At 37.4% G+C, this 13,854-nt stretch overlaps 1 protein-coding gene across 3 annotated transcripts; it reads left to right on the forward strand.

Moving 5' to 3' along the window:
- The first annotated feature begins 215 nt into the window (after window positions 1-215).
- slc14a2 (solute carrier family 14 member 2) lies at window positions 216-12,960 on the forward strand. 3 transcript variants are annotated; one of them, XM_066712001.1, is made up of 10 exons: window positions 216-325; window positions 2,800-2,889; window positions 3,347-3,554; window positions 4,200-4,389; window positions 4,830-4,958; window positions 5,372-5,564; window positions 9,790-9,937; window positions 11,021-11,155; window positions 11,330-11,379; window positions 11,879-12,960. In XM_066712001.1, the coding sequence occupies exons 3-10, from the start codon at window positions 3,371-3,373 to the stop codon at window positions 12,242-12,244; spliced, it is 1,395 nt and encodes a 464-aa protein (XP_066568098.1). In that variant the 5' UTR covers window positions 216-325; window positions 2,800-2,889; window positions 3,347-3,370; the 3' UTR covers window positions 12,245-12,960. The 3 variants fall into 3 exon arrangements, with proteins under 3 accessions (XP_066568098.1, XP_066568097.1, XP_066568099.1); XM_066712000.1 differs by lacking the exon at window positions 216-325 and adding an exon at window positions 1,370-1,428; XM_066712002.1 differs by lacking the exon at window positions 216-325 and adding an exon at window positions 2,091-2,309.
- Window positions 12,961-13,854: the final 894 nt, after the last annotated feature.

Here is a 13,854-nt window from a genome sequence, read left to right on the forward strand (position 1 = left end):
ATTGGACATTATATACCTTTTGTTTAGAACTGTATAAAAATGCAAACCCAGAAGATATCTGTAAGAAAAAGCTGTTTGAACCCGAGACTCTGTTCTTCTTCTTCCGGGCCGGCCTGAATAAAATACTTATTTTCCATTTGCAACACAACTCCTGCGCTGCTGTTTTCGTCAATTTAAGAGGGTTTCTTCAGTGACTGTGCATGTGAAACCCAGGACCTGAGGAAAACACAGAGCTCAGGCAAGCAAAGTGCAAAAAAAAAAAAAAGAGCACATGCAGGAGCACAGGTGAACATGGTCAAAAACACGACAGAGGACACTGTTTTGGGTGAGTTTAAATATTTTCTCCTATTTATTTTCTGATGCATCCAATAGGCTTTTACCTGCTGTGTATGATTAGGTCAGCTTCCTGCCTGAACTATCACTTTGCTTAATGGACGTCTGTATGTGTATTTGAAATCCTATTCCAAACTGAAATCTACAGGTGCAGCTCTGGGCATGCAAAAGCTTCATAATTTCAAAACTGCAGTTTTTCTCCATTACTCCCATATAAAATAGTGCACCTTCACCTCACAATTACAGATTAAAAAGCTTGCAGAACGAGAATTAATTGGGAAGACGTGTGACAGTCCATGCAGCATGGCTGCCTTATACTTTAGATCACATTTTGTTTTCTGTTTTCGAGCATTCCCTAAAAAAAAGACAAAGGATAACATCTAAAACAAAAATGTATTCAAAAGAACAGTTTGTCATCCCGGTAAACAGCACTTATATAGGTCAACACAGGACGTGAGGTAATGTGTCAATGCTGAAATGCTTTCATGCTTCATTTCAAACAGGAGCCAAGAAAAATTATTAGATTTGATTTATTTTGCAATGACGTGCAGTGCCAAAAAGTAAATTTTGTGAAGGTTTTGGGTTACCTTAAAAATGGAGATTACATTTGTTTAAAAGATACGCACAACAAAATGTAATCAAAATACTATGAAAGCCTGCCCATTAAGAACACAGAGACTTCTAGTATTTTATGACCAAATACAGAAGCCTGTTGGTTCACCCACATTGCAGGGTGGGGCCCCCCATCCAGGTAGGTATTTAAAGAAAGAAGGAGGAGCCTCACAGTCCTAGAATGACAAATTCATTTTAATCACTTAAGGGTGAATAACCTATGGAAGTGCAGTCTTCTGAACGGTTTCCTGTAATAATAAAAATGTAATACAGCCAAGTCCTGCCCCATCCCCACACTCCTTGATGCCCCCCCCACCTGTCTTCCAACACACACACACACACACACACACAAACAGACACACCCCTAATTTGCAGCTCCTATAAAAGATGCAGGCAGTAGTAAGTTATGTTAGTTTAATCTACTCCTGGGACCTCTTGCGTTGAGTGCTGAACACATTTATGCCGGGTCTATATCACAGCGAGGTAATTATTATTATATTTATTATATTTAATTCTAAATGTACACACTTGCTAAATTAGGAAATTAAATGGTTTAATTTATCAAAACACATGCATACTTTTTTGAATGCATGCCATTATTTTTTGTTACAAAGAATTATGGTGTCAACACCATTTTAATATTAAATACAATGCAGTTTACCATCTCAAAATTTCTTGAAAGGAATATAGGTTACATACCTTGTGTGTACTGTACTATTAAAAAAATCATACAAAGAAGTTTCAGTGTTGTCAGGAGCATTTATTTACACACAAATCATCATGATAGATTAACAAATTACAAAGGCAAAACCTGCCTACAAATCTGTGCCCTATCACACTTTAATTTATTGTCAGAAGCCACTTTCTACTACTCATATATCGAAACTTGTAATGCTTTAATTTTTTTTAAATTACATTTAATTTGTTTTATTTTTTTTCACTGGTAGGTCAAATATTTTCTTTACTCTAGCATGTATATGGTAATACATTTTGTAATTTATTACATTTATGTAAATCAAAATATGCATTACTTAAATGCAAAGGTGCTCTTAAATGTAAAAAGTTGTAGTAATATGATTTATGATTTCAGTTGTTAAAGAATATAAAAACCTGTGTTATTGTATATTGTTCCTATTGTTATTTATCTAGTCTAAATTTTATGTATTATTTTTGTAAAGGTTGGTTGGTAAAGAGGGTTGTACATTTTTGATTTTCAGAAAAGAGCTATGTGGCAAGTTTCTGTGGCAGTGGAATATCACAACAGAAAGCATCAAGACTTTGTGAACAGTTGATATATTTCCGAGAGTAGGAATAAAGATATATTGTCATAAACAAAAAGAGCCTTGAGTGGTCAGAGATGTCAGGTGACGTTTGGATTTTGCTTGCTTTAACAGAACCAACAGAATTGGACTTTTCCTTTAAATGAATATACCTCCCATGCACCAACACATACAATTATACCACATTTCTACACTATATTGGAATAAAACAGATAATCACATACTGCAAGAAAAATAACAAGATCACACACTTTGACCGAGAATTGCTTCTGCTTGCGTGGAGTCTACAGATTCTCCCTATGACCACAGGACTTTTCACCGGGAATATAAGACATGCTGCTTTGGATGACTGGGTACCATAAATACCGCCATAGTGTGATGTGTGGGTGTAAGGCCAGCCCTGGATGTCTGCCTGATTGGACTCCAACTCACCATGTACCTATATTGGGCGAAGCGGTTATTGAATAAGGATAGATAGATGTTCTCCCAGCTGAAGAATGGCTTAGTGTTTGTGGTGTACTCCAATAGTGTATGTTCCTTCACTCATACTGATTTTCTCTCATACTCATATTAGGATATTCCGAAGAATATCTCACGTTTCTGCAGTAGCTCTCTGAACTTCAAGGCACAATCCACAGAAAACACTTCAAGTTTTAACCTAAAGGTAAGAATATTCTTGATTCAGAGAAAACAACAGGTCCTCATGTCATTCACAGATACCATCAATGAAGAAAGGGACTTTATATAATCTTATTTTCTTCTTCAAAGTTTGTGAACACTACATGATTTTTAAACTTGCAATGTCCAGCTCCTACTCTTAAACACAGTTAAAGGGTATTTAAGAGTAAATGCTACATTTGCTTAACATATATCAAATAAATATGTACTTCCCCAAATGTGACTACAGTTGTTAACGTGACATACCTGAATTATTTCTGTTCATAAATAACAACGTGAGGATAGGTTGAAGCACCTCTCTCTTCTGATGCTTTTGCTGTGACAATCCCCTCTGGAGAAATGAGATTTGATTCAGGTGGACTTATAGACCAAACAGTTTGTATTAACCCAATGCAGATATGCATGTCATTTATTTTTCCATTTTCATTTTCAATCATCATCAGCTGCCAAAGGAGCTACAACCACTCATGGCAAACCCCCTCCCTGAAATCACTGAACAGAATGGCACAGACCAGAAGAAACCCAAGTTGGAAAAGGAGGGAGGAAAAGAAACAGACCTGAGGTCAACAGCTTTGCAAGCCAAGGCCCGACTCTTCAGAGTGGTCTCCTACATCTCAGGGGACATGAAAGTCTATGGAGAATGGATGAAAGGTGAGATATTGCAAACTGACAGCATCCCTACTGTGAACCACAGTGTTTGGAGGCTCCTGGTTATATAATATTGAGTTTAGAAAAATGACATGAAAGGTTAGTGGCCTCTATAGGTAAGAATACCCCTGGTCAATTAGGAGATCTGCTGCCCGAGATCCCATTGCTTCCACAAAGGCTAGGAAGGAAGAAAATGAAACATATCAGAGGATCCTAATTAGTTAATTAATTAAAACTACATTCTAAAAAAATGAAACTCAAATGTTCATATTTTAATTCTGTGGCAATTGTTTTAACATTCTTGTATGACCTGATAATGCCCGAGTTATTCCTTCTCTAAAATATCAATAGCAAGTTGCACTTGCATTATGGTTTTTGATCTGGTTGTCAGTACAGCCTGGGGTCAACGGGCTAAACTATTACATTTTAACTTTTCTTGACTATCTACAAATACTACCCATATTAGGGGTGTGAGCTTTGACAGCTTTACCTAGGACCAAGCATTCAACATGCTTTTCTACCTCCCTCCTTCCCTACCATGGAGAAGAAGACATCGACCATTCTGACCAATTGGCTGAATTTAGTGCCGGGATTATGATGAATCTGTGCTTGTGATAACAGGTGGTCTGTCATCTCGATTTTTCACAGAAAGGTTTCTGGTGTTCCAGTTCTTCGACTGGGTCCTGCGAGGCGTGGCGCAGGTGATGTTCGTCAATAACCCCCTCAGTGGCCTGATCATATTCGCTGGGCTGTTGCTGCAGAACAGGTGGTGGGCACTCAATGGCTTTGTGGGAACTGTGTTTGCGACCATCTCTGCACTCATCCTGAGGCAAAACAGGTGCCAAGAGTTTATATCTCCCATTGCCCATTTCACAGAGATGTAGAGCAGAAGAGGATGTGTGATAACCCATTGGGTGCTGCTGTGAACAGTTAGATAATACATGTCTACACTGACTTGTGCATCATGGATACACTGATTTTGTAAAGCACTCTGAGGCAGTTTTCCTTTGTGAAGGGTGCTTTACCAAACAAAGATTGACTGATTGATTATTAGCATAACTTAAGATCATCACTATTGTCAATTATATTCTAGGAATTGAACTCTGGCTTAGTGGATACATGTAGGTGAAGTCAACCATCAGTGTTGTATAGGGAAAATATAAATGCTTCACAAATGTGGTTTTATACCCAAAATATTTCCCCAAAAGATTAATAAACAATAAAAATTACCAAAAATCTAAATCTGACTTCTCAAGCTTTTACAATTTCCATCTTCAGAGGGTCAATTGCTGCTGGACTCTATGGTTACAACGGAATCCTTGTTGGTCTTTTGATGGCAGTTTTCTCTGCTAAAGGAGACTGGTACTGGTGGCTTCTGCTGCCCAACATCTTCATGTCTATGACATGGTGAGTGGCACATTTTATTTCCGTACTCTTCAATATCCTATCTCATTGTCTGCCTTTGTACTAAACATGGCTCCAATGCAGTTCTGCATTTTATTCATCCCAGACATTCCTCCAGCAATTTAATGGAGCAACACAGAGTCAAATACCACTACATGTCCAGGAACACTGTTTCAAATGAATACAACTCTTTGTGTAATGAAGAGTCTCCTATTTTCAGTCCTAAACACACCTACTTGCCACACGTTTCCACGTTGAGTCCTTGTTGCGCTATGGAGAGGGAAGTGGTCCACCCCTTCAGGTTCCTGAATCAGAAATCTTAATAACTTAGAATTAATTTGTAATGTTCTTTCTCCTGTACTGTTCTCTAGGATGCAATATATCATGAACCAATCATTTAAAACAATATTTTTCAGCCCCCTAGTTTCCAGTGCCCTGGCGTCAATCAACAGCAGATGGGATCTTCCGGTGTTCACCCTGCCCTTTAATATTCTAGTCTGTTTGCACATGGTAGCAACAGGGCACTACAATAACTACTTCCCACAAGTTCTTATTCAGCCCAGGACTTCTCTGCCAAACCTCACATGGTCAGATATCGATTTTGCGTTGGTAAGTTACATTATTCAAATATTATTATTATTATTATTATCCAGGGCATCTTACAACATAAGTGATATCATCAAATATCATTTCTATAACTGTCAGTGATACTAATGAAATAAAGGCCCTGAATTTAAACCACATAACTTGTCTTTTAACCAATCCTAAGTGTGCTACATACAACTTTTGCGTCTACACTACAGACAATTTTAATTCTGTACTAAAGGACCGGACTCGAGACAACCTCAGGGTGTAGTCTATAGTCCAGTTCTACAGATTGAGTTCAAGTACAGTTCTCAGGATCGGTTATGTAATGTAGACAGGGACAAAGTCGTACTTGTATCTTCACTTGGGAATTCAATCTAGCTGGAAGTGCAGCATTTAAAATCAGATGAGATTACACATTTTATCCAGGTAAATCTCCAGTGCAAATGAATACAGTTCTGCAGTTTGCATGCTTTGGTTTATTAAACTATTTAAGTTATGCAATATGCAGGGCCCTTACAATGAGATATGATGCATTTCAGAGATTAAAAAGTAGTGCTGGTTACATCTGAACATATTTCATTCTGGCAACACTGCAAGGTCACAGGACTAAGAAATGCTGAGTGAGAGAAAGATTAAAATGTAGTAGGAGACTCATCACAGTTTTCTTCCAGGCATTGTACAGAAGTAAAAAAAAAAACTAGAATGCTAAAGTTCCTGGAGAAACTTTGTCTGCATGTGAAAGTGTGTTTGAGTATAATAAGCAGTATGTTTCACTGTACATATAGTAGTGTAGTAAGTACAAGATACTACAGTATAGTATAATAGTGTAATATGGTATAAAACAGTGTATTATAGTATTTATTGTACTGTAGTAATATTTATAATACATCACATTAATTCAGTATACTATAGTATACAACACTGTACCATAGTATGTATTGTAGAACTGTAGTATATTACAAGGCACTACAGTATTCAATAGTGTACTATAGTATATCACAAGCTACTATAGTATACTGTAGTATAAGTTGCACTGCTTTAGTAATTACTATAATACATCACAAGGTAATACAGTATACTATACAGTATATACTAGTATAAGACACTACCATAGTATTTGTTGTAGAACTGTAGTACTGTAGTATTTGTTATACTATAGTATATGACAAGGTACTACAGTATATATATATATATATATATATATATATATATATATATATATATATATATATATATATAGTCATATGTTTAGGTTGCATTTATTATTATTGACAATTAAAAAATTATATGAAATGTTATGGGGCACTATATAAAGTTGTTTGATTTGTTATTATTAAGTTGGCCTGTAATATTAATTGCATAGTTAAAGAGCTTGAATTAGAGGCCAGTACTTATAGAGTGGAAATTGTCAGAGGGGACGTGTAATGTGCTTTATAATACCATTACTATTACTGTCACTTTAAGGCAGTGCAGACTGGGAAGGGGGCGTGGTTTAATTAGAAAGCGATGAGCTGTTTGGTTAGATTACTCGCAAGACCATGTGGCTAGTCGGGTAGGGTTTTAAATATATATATGTATATATATATATATATATATATATATATATATATATATACACTCACCTAAAGGATTATTAGGAACACCTGTTCAATTTCTCATTAATGCAGTTATCTAATCAACCAATCACATGGCAGTTGCTTCAATGCCTTGTTGATGCTAGAGGTCAGAGGAGAATGGGCCGACTGATTCAAGCTGATAGAAGAGCAACTTTGACTGAAATAACCACTCGTTACAACCGAGGTATGCAGCAAAGCATTTGTGAAGCCACAACACGTACAACCTTGAGGCGGATGGGCTACAACAGCAGAAGACCCCACCGGGTACCACTCATCTCCACTACAAATAGGAAAAAGAGGCTACAATTTGCACAAGCTCACCAAAATTGGACAGTTGAAGACTGGAAAAATGTTGCCTGGTCTGATTAGTCTCGATTTCTGTTGAGACATTCAGATGGTAGAGTCAGAATTTGGCGTAAACAGAATGAGAACATGGATCCATCATGCCTTGTTACCACTGTGCAGGCTGGTGGTGGTGGTGTAATGGTGTGGGGGATGTTTTCTTGGCACACTTTAGGCCCCTTAGTGCCAATTGGGCATCGTTTAAATGCCACGGCCTACCTGAGCATTGTTTCTGACCATGTCCATCCCTTTATGACCACCATGTACCCATCCTCTGATGGCTACTTCCAGCAGGATAATGCACCATGTCACAAAGGTCGAATCATTTCAAATTGGTTTCTTGAACATGACAATGAGTTCACTGTACTAAACTGGCCCCCACAGTCACCAGATCTCAACCCAATAGAGCATCTTTGGGATGTGTTGGAACGGGAGCTTCGTGCCCTGGATGTGCATCCCACAAATCTCCATCAACTGCAAGATGCTATCCTATCAATATGGGCCAACATTTCTAAAGAATGCTTTCAGCACCTTGTTGAATCGATGCCACGTAGAATTAAGGCAGTTCTGAAGGCGAAAGGGGGTCAAACACAGTATTAGTATGGTGTTCCTAATAATCCTTTAGGTGAGTGTATATATATATATATGTGTGTGTGTGTGTGTGTGTGTGCTTGTTCGACTATCCTCTGCTGGATTGTGAAGGAAGGGCTCTCTAATGTTATATTTGGCACTATTTTGTAGGGACTTTCTTTTAAACTATTATTGTTATATCGCTGTTTTCATGACGTGCTTTAAACTTACCATTACTATGCGTACATTCACAGCTATAGGCACTTCTAATACTATAAATAAAGGATGGATATGGTCTGACAAATTGTATGATTACGATCTGCTTATATTGACTTATTATGCATTTAAAAGATCGGTATGTACCAGTATACATTAAAAAGATTAAGCATTTCAAGTTATATTAAACACATGCATGCAATGTTTTAACGCAGAGCGCAATGGGATATAATGGAGATTAATATCAGGCTGACAGGCTCGTAGACTCGGCTGCACTTTTAAACAGCACCGCGCTCACATGTGCGCTAATAATCGGCACTAAAGTCCCGTATATACGAGTTTAATGTGGCGTTATTATTATTAGTAACCTAAGAAGTGGAATACATATTAATATATAAAAGAGTTAACGAGTGTAATTTAGTATATAAGTAGTAGCAGTGAATACATATTATATAAAACAGTATTATGCTGATATAATGTAGTTTATATGATGTGATACAGTATTGTATGGGGATATCGTATGCTAAAAGTTCTTTAAAGCAGGTAAGATCACAGAACAAATGCTATATTATAATATAGGGAATGAACTGAGACATGTCGGCTTGTAGCGCAGTTAACAAGACTGAATAATATGGAATAACATGACAAATAATCCGTATTAAAGCCCCGTATGCACACATTGAATATAGTATAATTATTATTAGTAGTGGCAGTGGTAAAAGTATTATAATTATACAGTGTTTAATACAGAAATCAATAATACAGCTGTGACCGCAGGGCAAATCACAGTGCAGCGCGCAGGCGCAGGGTATACCAGAGACAGAGGAGGAATCGAATGATGGGAATCGTGACCGCTGATTGGCTACTGACTTGGCCGTAATTTGCATATTCAACGCTGATTGGCTTCCGGTCTGTCAGTTGGTCTGTCTGTGCGCGGGAATCCGTTCCACCATTCAAGTCAATGGGATTTTGTTTTTTTTTAATCGATCAGATCTCAATCAATATCGATCCAGCCGCACAAACAGCACCGCAGCCCGAGCGGCATCACAATGAGCCTCTGTGTGAATCTGGAGTCTGTACGATACGAACGGAAGAATAATAATAAAGCTTTTGTAAGAACAGCACTGTGCGTGTTTTCATGCAGTGTTTGGCATGTCTGGAATAAGAGCACAGAGCATAAAGCAAAGACTTATTGACGCCAAATATGGACTATTGAACTGCATTCATCTGTTAAAGCAACCAGGGCGCGGGTTGCCTGGGCTCCCAGGGATCATACATTTTCTTTATTTTAAAGATATTTAAGAGGAGGCGTCAGTTATGTCTTTAAGGAGAATACATAAAGTTGATTGCAGCTGCACCCAAACTAGAAAACAAAAAAGTTTTATACACAGAGAATAATACATGTCAATATAGCTAATATAGTGAGATCATTAAAATCAGAGCTTTGTCTACGTGTTTTCTGATGTTCTGCTGTAAATACCTGTTTTTGTTTCTCTTGCAAGCTTTTCCGCTCGGTGCCTGTTGGTGTGGGCCAGGTGTACGGCTGTGACAATCCCTGGACGGGAGGCATCTTCATGGTAGCTCTGTTCATTTCCTCCCCCATTACTTTCTTGCATGCAACGATTGGTTCAGCAGTTGGAATGGTTTCAGGTGAGAGCCCTGTGTTTTGTGCACCAATTTTCACAAAGGTGTGAAGCAACAAACTGTATTCACTTTTCTGGGGAGAAGGGCAGTAGGTAAAGTGTATTTAAAAAAAATCCTTTAATGGAATTTTACCGATTCTATGCACTAATTATTGTTAATTGATTTTATGCCTGTTACTAATTGAACTCCCTTGTCAACTGTTATATTAGTTGTCTGGTCTCAGCATTGATATGTCCTGATGAAGGCTTTCTAGCCGACACTTTGCTTTTTCCCCAAATAAAATCTATTATTTTAGTTTTGGAGTGCTGAAAGAGTGTGAGCTTTTCTTTTTTGTTTCATAATAAAACAAACAAAAACCATAAGCTACAGTTTTAATCTTTCTCTGATACATGTATTGTGAAAATTATGTTTGTAAATGTCAGCGTAATATGATTTTCATTAGACAAGACAGGGTTTACACGTGTACACAGCAATGCTTGGAATCTGAAATACTTTGCATCAACCGTAACACTGATACTGATTTAGATAAGTTAGGCTAGGAAGCAATCTGTTTGCATTTGTTAACATGTTAATGTTAGGTAGCTGCATGTACGTGCATATGCAAGGCACATTATCTACCATTTCTCTGTCTTCAGAAGCCATGGTTTTATGTATGGTTGTTGTGAAGGACAGCCTACAGGACTTTCACTTTGTGTGCTGAGTTTATTTGAGATGATCATCAATTGTTGATTTCCTTGTGTGGTCAAGGACTATGGTACGTAACTTTGTTACGTACTATATAACTTGCTGCCATCCTTGTGAAGATCTTTGTACTCCCTTACCCCCCATCCCCCTGTGCCCTCTGTTTAGCGGATTACATTTCCAACTTTACTTTTTGATCTAACTCTATTTGGTCTAAAAAAAACAACACCTCTATTTTAAACCTGCCTCTATGGGTAACTGACCGTGTTGACAAAGTTAAGCTACTTATTTTTATCCCTCCTATAACAGTAATAGGAGATCAAACAATATAAAATACACAATGGTTTACATTGTCTGCCTGTCTTTGCTGCCCTGACTGTCAGTTCTACTTCCCACTTCCTTATTCAGGATTGGCTCTTGCAGCACCTTTTGGGGACATTTACTTCGGTTTGTGGGGGTATAACTGTGTGCTGGCCTGCATTGCCATCGGGGGGATGTTCTATGCTCTGACGTGGCAGGCTCATCTGCTAGCAGTTGCCTGTGGTAAGTTTCATACACACAGTGAACCAAAATTATTATTATTTGTATTACATTAATACTTCATTGTGTTTAAGTGTTAATGAAAAAAAATAAAAATAATAAACAATATTTATAAATGAAAAAGGAAGAATGACTGAAAACTTTTTTAAAAGTCATGATTCTTTTACTTTTCTTCAGCATTTTTCTGTGCATACCTGGGAGCAGCCATTGCCAATGTGATGTCTGTGGTGAGTATAGCTATCACGCATTTTCAATACACCCACAGCCACCTTTCAAACAGTTCTTAAGTACACTGCCTCTTCAGCTCAGTGTACAGTATGGGCACTTTAATTCCTGAAGATCTGTGACGTCCTTCTCCCATAACATGTGAGATAGGGAATTGCAAATTACAGTTAATAAATTATTAAAATGTATTAGAGCAGAATTGTACTGCTATAGAAGTGCAAACAACGTCGTAATAACATGCAGAAATGTATGTATGCATATATGTTACTACATTGTTATTAACAATGTATTATGTTATTAATATGTTCATAATTGTATGGCAGTTATGCAGCCTCTTAGCTAAGGCTGTCCGTCACCAACCATTGTTGAAAGTTGGGGAATGAAGATCAGTTTTAATGAGCCAGACACTTGGCTTTACCAGAACCATTAACCATTTATGCCAGGACTAAATTAGAGGTTTTCATTTAGGGGAAAATTACTTCAGATTTGTTTCATTTTTAGTACGGTCTGCCGGCCTGTACATGGCCCTTCTGCCTGTCAGCACTCACATTCCTGCAGTTCACCACTGAAACCAAAACCATATACAAACTGCCCCTCGCAGAGGTGACATACCCAGAAAAAAACCTCGACAAATTCAGAAAAATGAAAAAGGCTGAGAAGGCAGAACGCCTGCTGAGGAAGAAAAATGAAGAAGCAGCACAAGAAGAGGGGGAGAAAAAGAGGCAGCTGATTTCAGGGAACAGGGAGAAGCCTCTGCTATTGGAGAATGCCAAGGCTGATGCTATTGAAATACAGATGGAAGCACCTGAGGATGACCTGAATGAAGAGACGCCTGAAAGTCATCCGTCTGAGGGGCAAGGAGAATGAATTGATATATTTATAAATATATTTATATGGGTATACCTACTTAAGGGTGATTAAATAATTTAAAATGAATTGTGGTCATTATGCGGAAGGAAAATGAGAACAGAATCCAATAAATTCCTTGAGAGAATATCCAACTGGTCGGGGGCTTGAGCTGCACCGCACACTAGTATACTGAGGCTTAATTGCTCATGGCAAACCTCTATTTTTATACTGTAGCTGTTTGAATGCCGCTGCCCCTATTTTAATTACCCATTCAAAATTACACAAGGGCCGATTCAATCTTTTTATATTTTAAGATGATATTTGCTTGTTTTATATGTAGACTTCTTTGGTTAATTGAGATCATTTTGGACTTTCTCAAAGGTGTTTTTGGTACAAACTAATTACAGTGAACATTTGAGTTATATTGGATGTTGCTCTTATTTTTGTATTTTTTTGTATTTGTTAGTATTCTTAATGCTTGAAGGTATTTTTATCATTACTCAGATGGTTCTTAGTGGTTTAACCATTTTTTAAATACATAAAATTGCTCTTTTTGTGAATGGCAAAAATAAAGTAAGATGTAATTGTTGTAAAAGAATACACCTTTCACTTCACTGTATTATGTGATATTGGGTTCTTTGTTGTTTCATATTTAATAAATGTCCACAGTTTGTCCATATAATTAGAACATCCCATCCCAGCCTGAGGATGGTCACAGATGCATTGTATCTGAATCTTTTGGTTGTTTTTGTTGTGCACACAGATAGTTATATGTCTCCTGCATCCAACATTAAACACTACTAACTTAAAACACAATGATTGGATGATTGATCATTTACATAATTCTAGATCATTTGTCAAGTACTGATCATACTCAGTACTATTGTCAAGAATATTCTACAAATTAAACTCTGGGTTGGAGGATACATGTAGGTGCAGTCATCTGTCACTGTTGTATGGGGAGAAATTAAATGCTTCAAAATGTGGTTCATCTTATCAGTCACACATTCTGCATGGATCTGAAACTAATGATAATGTGTAACAGCATTGTACAGCATTCCCAGACCTAGCAGAGAAATACATCTAAACCTGCCATGTACAAGCAATTGGAGAAATACCATTTGCAGCACATATCTGCATCATAAGAAAAGCAATGTCCTTATCATAATCTGCAATATTAATTACTATGAATTGCAGAATGCTCTCTCGCAGATTTAGTATCATATGAATATTCTTGCTATTGCTGCCAGTGAAATAAAGGCCTTGACTACACTATGCATTTAAACCGCATTAGTTCTCATTTAACAGACCTAAAAATAATAAATACGGTTGCGTCAACACCACAAACAACTTTAATACTGTACTTGAGAACGAGACTCGAGACGACCTCAGGGGGTAGTCTACAGTCTGGTTCTTAATTACATCATATATGGTAGAGTGGTTAATCAGAAATATGTATCATGTAAGTGTCCTCCACAATCCCAAAATGCTGGGTTATGTGCAGGGGCACGGCAAATACTGTACAACAGAGAAGCCGTACATACTAGGGCTAGCACCAAAAAGTCGACTAGTTGAATAGCCGACTAATTACAGATGTTGTCAATCTCAGCACTTTTAGCTGACTAACC

This window comes from Amia ocellicauda, chromosome 8 (assembly GCF_036373705.1).
Source record: "Amia ocellicauda isolate fAmiCal2 chromosome 8, fAmiCal2.hap1, whole genome shotgun sequence".
Classification (NCBI taxonomy): domain Eukaryota; kingdom Metazoa; phylum Chordata; class Actinopteri; order Amiiformes; family Amiidae; genus Amia; species Amia ocellicauda.

Coding starts and splice junctions, on each gene's coding strand:
- slc14a2 (XM_066712000.1), top strand. CDS start 1,405: ATGCCGGGTCTATATCACAGCGAG. Junction 3,555..4,199: donor CTATGGAGAATGGATGAAAG/GTGAGATATTGC, acceptor GATTTTTCACAG/AAAGGTTTCTGGTGTTCCAG. Junction 4,390..4,829: donor CTCATCCTGAGGCAAAACAG/GTGCCAAGAGTT, acceptor TTCCATCTTCAG/AGGGTCAATTGCTGCTGGAC.